Genomic DNA, 9,895 nt, shown 5'->3' with positions numbered 1-9,895 from the left:
CCATATTAATGCTAACTATCTAGGAAACTTCAACCAAAATTATTTCAGCCTTTTGGTTGGTTTTCCTGGTATGCAGAACTGTGCACTGAGAATTTGGCCACGTTTTGACACAGCACTGAAACATTCAAGGATGCCGGATTTATATCAGACCTTAAAAACACAGGTTTCCTCCTTCAGGTTTACTCATGTATATTTTTTAATCATTTACACTGGAAAGAAAAGTGAGGTCCTCTCAACATGTTGGTACACATTTTGGGAGTGTGGGAATGGAGGGTACGTAGTGATGTGACTGAAAGCAATAGTCAGTCCTAATGAACACACTACACATCGCTTCATTTGGCTGGTCCTCCACACCCTCCTCCTTGCACAGCCCGCATCCTATAGGAAGTACACGTGTGTCCCTGGAAGGTGTGCTGTGCGAGGCTTGCGTGCTTTTTGTGTGTTGTTTTGCTTTGCTTTGCTTTCATACACGCAAAAACAAAGACAATATGGGGAAGAGGTACCACCTGCCCAGGAATCATTGGACATCTTTAATATCTTTGGGAAAATGGAGGCCCTTTAGAGCTTTCTTTTTTTTTCTTTTTTTCTTTTTTTGCCTTTAATCTGTCCCAATTTTAAAAGATTAAAAAAAAAACCCTAAAAATAAAAAAAAGAAAGAAAGGGTTTTACATTAGCTAAGGTTTGCAGCAGCAAACAAGCAAGCAGCTTTCATTCAGGGATTGTCAGAAACTTTCCAGTGTGCCCACTGCAATGCGGATGCCAACCAACGAATCAAAGGCATTCAGCAACTAGACAAAGAGGGTCTGATGCCAACCTCGGTGCCACTGGCAACCATTATTGGCATCAAGCACACTGTCTGCCTTTTTTTTCCCCTCGCCTGGCACTTCACAAACAAAATGGCGGTTCTTGTAGCAACGAAACAGCCGAAGCGCAGCCCTCTGCATCAATAACGTCCAGTGATTTTATGGATTTAAACGCAGTTACTCCCAAATGATGTGTATATTTTAGGTAAAGTGGGAGGGGTTACATAATGTTATAAATGAGTCTACTGAACATGACCCTTTGCTAATGTAGAGAAATAGAAAAATGGACTAAATTGTGGCCAACCAGGCTATATGCACAGAATAAGCTGAATAACAAAGAAGTTGAGCTTTAAAGAAAATACTGCCTTGCGGCCATGTGATGCAAAAGTCTAATGAACTATATATCAAAAATGATTTCGAAATGCATAAATTTTCCCCAAAACCATATCAGATGCAGATGTAGCACTATAGCTTGTGTCAAAGCTATAGTAACTCTTTCCACATTTCAAAAAAAAAAAAAAAAAAAAAAAAGATGAGGCTTCTGGGCATGAAAAAAAAAAGTGTGTGTGGGTTGAACCAAAAGAGAAAGAGGGAAAAAGAAAAGCATAGGAAGTTGGTCAACAATGGAACTTTATTATATGTTGGTCTTTATTTCATCCTGGAGAAGAGATGCAGTTTATGATCTTATATAAATAACCAAGAGGACTATTGACATTTCTAGATCTGGAAATTGTCAATATATTGTAACATCACTCCACACTGCAATGCGGATGCCAACTAACAAATCACAGGCATCCTGAGCTAAACAAAGAGGGGCTGATGCCAATCCTGGTGCCAGTGGCAACCATCTTTGGCATTCTCCCTGTTCTCTCTCATGTTTTCCTCCCAGTCGTTTAGAAGTGAGGCAAGAAAGAAAAAAAGGGGGAAAGGTAATTTTGTTGCTCATTCTATGGCAAACATCACATTTTTCTTTTCTGATTTTTCTTTCATGTTTTTCTTTGTACTTCTTTACCTGATTTATAAAACAGACTTAAGTGGGTTTTCTTGTACTTAGAAGAGAAATAAAAGGTCATTGTGGGAAATAGGCAGCCCTCACTGACTGCAGACTTATCTTTTAAGATGCCTTCATTAATCAACTGCAAAACGACATCATTAACCTATATTTGCCCAAAAAAAAGTTTTGAAAAAGGGAAAATACAAAAGCATCCTGATGTGATTTTTTTTTCAAAGAAAGAGCCAACAGATGTTAAGAAGAGGTGATGTACTGGCAGGTAGGAGAGGATACAAATTAGATGCACAGGGTAAAATAATGAAAGGTTTTTATGATGGAGCAAAATCAATGTTGGATCTGGAAATGTGGTCTCCAAGAGTTGCTTCAAACTTTATGATTCTCATGACTGATGGTGCAATGCAGAAAACATTTTATGCGTGTTTCTTTCTTTCTTCAATCTATCTTCACAAATCTAAGGGATATGTTCTTTATTGTCAGTTCATCAACCCAGAGAGTTGGCTGCCTGCCCCGGGAGTGGATGTACATACGTGCACACCTCACAGACTAGCCTTCAAGCAAGTTAAAATGTGAGCAGCAGTCAAATGCTTGCAAATCTTCCCTACACTGCACTAAAAAGTTACATGACCCACTTTTTAAAAACTTTACTTCCAGCCTTGACTTTCACAACACAGTTACAACATATTTACAGTCAATCCAGCACATATATACAACCCACCTTAAAATGTCACCTCCTAGACAGCTGCCAATCAAATTAAGTGTCATGTGCTAATGACCTTTTATTTTAGGACACATAGGGTGAAAATACATATTTTCCCCAAACCATCATTACTTGGACTTTAATTCTTAAATACATAGAAATAACAAATATAATGTTTCCTTTTTTTAAAAAAAGCAGTATTTCCCAATGTGTGATGTCCAGCACCATTATTTAAAATCAAACTAAAAAAAAAAATGTTAAATGACATTTAAGTATATCTCTAAAATTGTATCAAGGAAAGATAAATACAAAAAGCACATGGTAATTTACCTAGATTTGAGTCACAGAGTAATTTTGATGGTTTATCTTCTGGATGATAATAAAGTTCATACCACTATATTAAATCCCACATGTATTCGACAAACATCAGATAACTGTCTGCCACCTGACTATCTATTTTCCCTATCGCCAGGCCAAGTTGGGAAATAACCCACCATGTGTAGCAGATCAAACTTCAGTCCACTTTTGGTATGCTGTTTTTTAAAATAATGTTTTACTATAGACTGTTGCTAATACCAGGACATCTATATCCTGACACAATGATTTGAAGAAAAGAAATTCTCACCTACTTAAGGAAAATATGTGAAGAAAAATAAAAATAGTAAGGAAACATATTTCATCGACTCAAAAAACACTCAGCAAAAATATCACCTATTTTTGAATTATTGATGCAATATTTATATCACTTTCTTTATCAAGTATTTTTTTAAAAAAATAGGTATGGTATGTGATTTCTGCATTCTTTTTTAGATTTATTTTAAACCAGTGTAACTGGTCCACTTTCTTTTTTTTTGTTCTATCAGAAGAGCTGCAACTTTTCTCCTCTGCAAGTTTTATGAATTTACATTTAAGTAAACTAACAATATTAAGTGTTTCAGAGTCACTCTGGAAAAATATGAAAACAAATTATTTAAACAACAATAGTCCACTTAACCTACCAAGAATATCATACAATCAAAAGCAGGTATTAATAGAAATATTTAAATTAAGTAAGTCTAGGTCTGCATAAAAAATACTCCCTGATATTGGCTGAGCATTTCGTAATAGGAAATGTTAATTCTATTTTCAGTGCAATAGCACTAGATTCATGAACGAGGTTCACCTCCCTCATTAGTTATGAGGATAATACAAAGATTATTAAAGCGCAGTTCGACTATTCATAAATAATGTTACATTTTCACATTGAGAAAAGATGGTGCAAGGAATGTAGCCTAAGACAAAACGGTTAAGTGTCATAAACCATATTTTTTCAAACTATTCATATGTCTTTGAAAAAGATAGATTATTTCAAAGACATTTGCAAACGTATCTCTTTGTGGTCTTTCTTTAAATATCCACGCCTATCCAGGTATGAACGCGCCACATCTATTTCCAGGGCTTGCACGCGGCAGCGGACACCTGAGCATGCCACTCTACCCAGAGAGGGTGAGGAGGGAGATCTAGGGGCCTCCAGGACCGTTTAACCCGAGCCAGATATCCCGACGTGGGACTTGTGGGCAGTGTTTGCGGTGCGAGAAGAAAGAACAATCTGCTCCTACCTTGCTCCTGCACGTAGTATGCCAAAAACAAATCAAGCTCCTTAACTGATACTGTGATATGATGTGGCTGGACACAAAGTGCTGGGTTTGTGCAATGAGGGGATTTCATGAGCCGCTCTCCATCGGTACTTTCCAAGGGGATGCCTTTGAACAGGATCACCATGACTAGATCCAGACGCCAGACTTTGTCTGCCTGTCGCAGGCAGTCGATTCTCCTAATCTTACCCTTCTGGTCGGGATTGGATAAGACACAGCACGGGTGCTTCTTGCCAGTTACGGTGAGCACAAAGTCCTCTCGGTACTCCTGGCGGATATCTTTGCGCAGTTTGGCCAGGAGCCTGGACGCCCACTTCTGTTTGATTTCAGGCTTTTCACTGAGAAGCTCATCTTTGACTGCTCTTTCTTCATCCTTTGACATTCGCTTCTCGTGCTTTTTAAAGTACTTGCGTTTCCGAGCCTGCAGGTTGAACCAAGTATAGGCGATTGCACGGACATGTGGAAGAAGGGCCTCAATGAATGGGTGAAATTCATCCTGCGGGAGAAGACAAGGAAAAAGAAAATATACATGGTCAGTTTAGCTTTAAAGGCTCAAATGAAATAAAATAATAAAGTGAAATAAAATAAGACCACAATGCATTCCCAATTCAGCACAAAAAGTTATGCATAAAAAATAATATTCTTTCCTTATTTAAAATGACCAAAACAGTAGAACAATCAGAAAATCAAGTATGCCAAGCTGCCCCTTTTCCACCAAAATGCACAGGTTGATTCTTCCTCCTAAAAATAAAATAAGGTTTACATTTGTATTTTCACTCTGGCCCCATCCCCCTCATTCCCACCAGGCATCCTGCATTCTTTAAAACGTAAGCAACCAAGGTGCTTGGCACATAATTTAATATTTAAATATTGGATTGACCAACTAACACTACGCAGTACCATTTTACAAAGAACACAGTGAGATTTTTTTTTTAATCGAAGCAGAGCTGTTCAGAAGGCAGGAGCCATGCCACAGTTCATTTCTCTTCTCTGTGGCACAGAAACACAAAGCATATAGATGCTCAGTGTAATGCCACACAGTTCCCGCTTTTGGAGCATGCTCTCAGCAAGAGGCTGCTGGTGGCACAAAGAGCATGCGCCATTAAACTTGATCCATTTTCTTATCAAACGTCCAACATTCCAACACTGAAACAGCACCATTCCAAGAGTGGTAACTAGAGAAACCGGTATACAGTGAGGGAAAGTGGGCAAAGGACGCAGCCTGTGTATCAGTGTCCTGAACAGAGGTTTCCATACTTTGAGCAATGCATTCACTCCCTCCACCACCAGGAGCCCCCACCACACACACACACACACACACATACACACACACACACACACATACACACACACACACACACACACACACACACTCAACACTCTCCTGCTCTCTCACAGACACGCAGACACACTTGCATTTTTTTAAAGAAAAGTTTGTAAAGTTGAAAACGAAAATGACACAAATGTTCTTCCGGCAGCTTTTTCTATAGAATCTGAAGCCCCACAGCCTCAGTTAATTTGTTAACTGATCACATGAGTACAGCAATTATTCTAAACGCCTTTTAAAAAAATCAATCTGAGGTGAACAATGAAAAATGGCAACTTGGCACCAACTTTACATTCTTTGTGTCTCTGCATGTAGTGGCAGGGTGACACCAGGATTGCACGGCTGGTCACTCACTGCTTTTGTGGAATCAATATGATTCATTTGCTACGCTCATGAGTTCTCGGGCAGGACTGTGGGTGCACCTATCATGTGCTTGTGAGCCTGTGCGAGTACAGAGCGTTTAGCAGCCTATCCTCTGAATTAAGTGGTTTTACCTTAGGCTCCTGCACTTCTTTTCCTGCCTGTTTCATCTAAGCCTTTTTCAAGGAAGGGAGGCACAAGGAGTGGCAGATAATCTTTACCTACAAATATTTCAAGTTGCTTTCCAAAGCAATCCATGTTTCCTTATCTCCTGCCATAGGTAAAACCTGTCTCATGAGCTCAGAAAAAGCCCTTAACATCTTGTGCATGCATACTGCATGCGTGCAATAAGCTAAGATGTGAAGCAAGCAAAAACTTCCACCGCGGCCACTTTTCTGGTCATATTAACTATATTGTCACTCCAGCCGGTCACGAAATAACTTTCTCTAACTGATCATCTCCGAAGTTAGAATGTATACACTAGTGACGGTCGCCCTGGACTATGTGGAATAAATTCTATTTAACCAGCAGACTGATGAATTCCATTAGGTAAAGATGATAAAAGTACAACTAATGGCACTCTAACAAAGAAGGTGTCCCAAAAATCCCATGTAGTTAGGAATCCATTTTTTATGATGAAACGCAAAGTTTCAATGCTAAAGACTGCGGCACGTTAGCCGTTTGCGGTTCCGAAAAGGAAGAGGTGCATGTCCCATCCAATCAAGAATGCAGTTATCAAGTGTTTTAACATATTGCCATAAAACGCTCCTACAGCAGGATACATATAAATCAAAATTTTATAACACTACAGAATACAGATGATTATATCACAGCATGAGGCATAACCAAATGCCATGGAGGAAATCATTAAACCGATCAGTAGTTTCCAGCAGAGATTTGAACAATTCAGTTACTATGCGAGCACATTAAATAGGCCATGGAAAGAGTTAAACCACAATCTGTTCTTTGTGTGGGAAGGCAGCCCTGCTCACAGCCACCATGGCCCATGATAAGACCTCCCTATCTCCATACACTTTCTGATGCCATGCTTTCAGCTTTCACTGCAACTACAAAAAGTTTGTTTATCCCCCTCGAAACATATGCAAAAGGAAACCCTTCTCAAGGAAATGTGGACTTAAACATGCTTTGGGAATTCACTTCCTATATATAACCTGACTTTTAAACTATGATTTATTGATATGACTAAAAAACGTACATCTATACACTCATAAACTAAAAACTTGAGAATGTAGAGAGTACATGGAGGGCAGCTTTGTGTCACTCATTTTACCCTTGCCATGCTTTTAAAAACGCAGAATTATTTTAACAGATATTAAGCAATGCGGGAACTCTTAAGTACCTGCATCCCTAAGTACTATGTTCAGTGACATTTTGTTTTTCTTATAAAGACATCAAACATATTTTCGATTATATTTGTTTGCATTTCAAATCATCTATCTTGTAACAAATCTCAAAATTTTAATAACTTATTTTAAACAATCAAACTGCAAGTTGAGGGTTGAATTTGGAATGTCTCAGTAAATGCACACAAAACAATGTTTTATGAAGTTGCCTTGAGTTTGTCACCAAGGCTGCTAAGTAATGTTTTAAAACATTTTTTTTATTATTGTTAAATAGAAGTAGCAAACTTTCACAGTCCACAAAGTTGCCCTAATATATTATGAGGATTCCATTCAAGTGAAGCACTTACTGATAAAACATGTCCTCAAAAAATGATGCTTAGTAGAGGTTTGCTATGTCACATATATTTCTGTATTAACGTGCCTAAAATGTCATCTTCTAAGTGTGATTGTTTTATAATACTAAGTTGCAATATACTTTTCATAATTTTGAGTGGTATAAATATGAAGCACAGTAACTGTCTTCATCCAAAAAAAAGTGATTTAAAGTATTCAAATGTCCTAATTAATAGATTATCACAATAACACTTTAAACAATTATGAAAATTATTTTTTAAAGCAAGGCATCAAAGTGATCTAAGACCTAATGGCTCTATATTATCACCTTGCTCTTTCAGAATTTTTATTAAACTACACTGAGATTCAATAATGCTCTTTTAAAACTTCTTTAGTTTAACTAATTGATAAAATAAATAACAAGTTACAAGTTTGAAATATAAAAGCAAACAGTCCTAATTCCACTAAAAATATTGATTTTCCTTCACAGCAACAATGGTTTCCATGGAAAGAATGGAAAATTAGATCAATATAGTTGGTAATGAATAAATACTAGATGTTCTTGGAGTATTGCTATTTAACGATAAACCATTTAAAAATGTAACTAAAGAACTTGAAAGACAATGAAAAAAAAATCAATTCAAACATGCCAACTGAAAGTTATATTATTAAGGATTTTACAGTAATTTTAGAAAAAGCAAATACCAACTTATATATGATGGTTCTTAATTGTCCTTTTATATCTGATTCACAGTGATGTACAAATACTGATTTATAAATGCTGATTTATGTTGATTCACTGGTATTTTTGCATAACATTCTGCTACATATCAACTTTAACTGTAGCTCTTTTTGAATTAAAATTCTTTCTAAAAATCTCAACATTTCAACAATTAAAACTTTATAAAGTTTTCAACCAATTAAGAATATTTCTCTATTTTGTATTTTAAAATCCAAAAAAGTGTTTTGCTACAGTTGTAAGACTCTTTGAATACAAAACCAAATTATTGATCTGATGTAAAATCAACATAATTAAGGTGCCCTTACTTTTGCAACACCTTATATTACCTATAAAGTCACATAGAAAGTATTAGGTAAGTGAGAATTCTAAAGCTGAAATTCCTTCTCTTGCATAGACTTTAAATCCCAAAATAGTTTTAATACATCAACATAGATTTACATTATTAAACAGTAGGCAATATTAGTCACCATGAATTAGTGTTGGTAAGTATGTATTCTTGACTACTAATGTGATAGCTGAATGATGATACAGTATATGCTTCGAACAGTCCATATGTCTAGAAGCTGCAATTTTATTTTTAACTTACACAGATTAAAGTTAGTGAGTTTTCAATACATGTTTAGAGGAAACAAAAAATGCAGTGTATGTAAATCACTAGCAATGTTTCTAAAAAGCCAATGCTGGAAACATAAATTAAAATAGAAAAGCAATCCTGTACAGGTGAGAATAAGTGAGTCAGTACTTTGCAAGTGTGAAGCTTATCTCAATTTGTTTTATTTGAATAATGCTTCAATAATGTAAAAATAATATCAAATGGACATAGTTTACCAGAAAGAGAAAAGAATTCCTGATGATGGGTAATATGAAACGTCACTTTTACAACTAAAGGAAATTCGTTTTACCTGAAACAGTTCAATCATCATATTTATTGGTCATTATTCTTAGCTTTTAAAGGACAAATAGCTCAGCAACTCATTTTTCCAGTTTTGTTAAATTAAAGTGCACGTTTACTTGCTGAAAATAGCCATATCTAAGTTAATCATAGTCAGATGCCAAACAAAATATAAACAATAAAAAATGTGTCAGCCAAAAAGCTACAGGACTGTATCCAATCACTGAATAAGCCTTATCATTGTTTTCATCTTCATTCACAATTTATGAATGCCTCAGTTCTTTTGAATCACAATGGCTTCTAATTGTCATACAATTGAAATCTTAATCATTTGTCCCTTATAAAAATGCATCATCGTGATATTGGAATATTTTTAAATTGCAACACACCTAAGGGGAGGTGACACTTCTTTAACTGTTTAGTCTTTATGCCAATGTCAAAGAAAATGGTTATCAATGACCAATCATGCTACATCCTCCTAAACGCTAAAGTAAACTGTCCCACACCTCCAGAGGTTTAAAATACTGCTTCAAATAACAACTCTGGGCTAAGATATTTAGTTAGTTCCTCGGTTGGTTAGTTAGCTGGGCAGCAATGAAAACTACCCCCAGGTAAGTCTGCTCAGTCTGGTCCCTTTTCCAATTGACCGTCTGGTTTAAAATTATACAAATTCTGGTCTTTCAAAAAGTATAAAGCCAGGATTTTATTTCATAACATTGTTCCTAAAGTCT

General features: G+C 36.4%; 1 protein-coding gene across 11 annotated transcripts in view; it reads right to left on the bottom strand.

Annotated features, from left to right (window-relative positions):
* NFIB (nuclear factor I B) overlaps nt 1-9,895 on the bottom strand; it is a 443,907-nt gene that overhangs the window by 218,432 nt on the left and 215,580 nt on the right. For 9 of the 11 annotated variants that reach the window (XM_080668009.1, XM_080667999.1, XM_080668004.1 and 6 more), the window contains exon 2: nt 4,111-4,642. In XM_080668009.1, the coding sequence (XP_080524135.1) occupies nt 4,111-4,642 (532 nt within the window). The remainder of the gene's footprint in view (nt 1-4,110; nt 4,643-9,895) is intronic. The other 2 variants (XM_080668002.1, XM_080668000.1) reach the window with 1 other exon arrangement.

This window comes from Plecotus auritus (genome assembly GCF_963455305.1).
Source record: "Plecotus auritus genome assembly, chromosome: 5".
Taxonomy (NCBI): domain Eukaryota; kingdom Metazoa; phylum Chordata; class Mammalia; order Chiroptera; family Vespertilionidae; genus Plecotus; species Plecotus auritus.
This window is presented reverse-complemented; position numbering and strand designations above follow the sequence as displayed.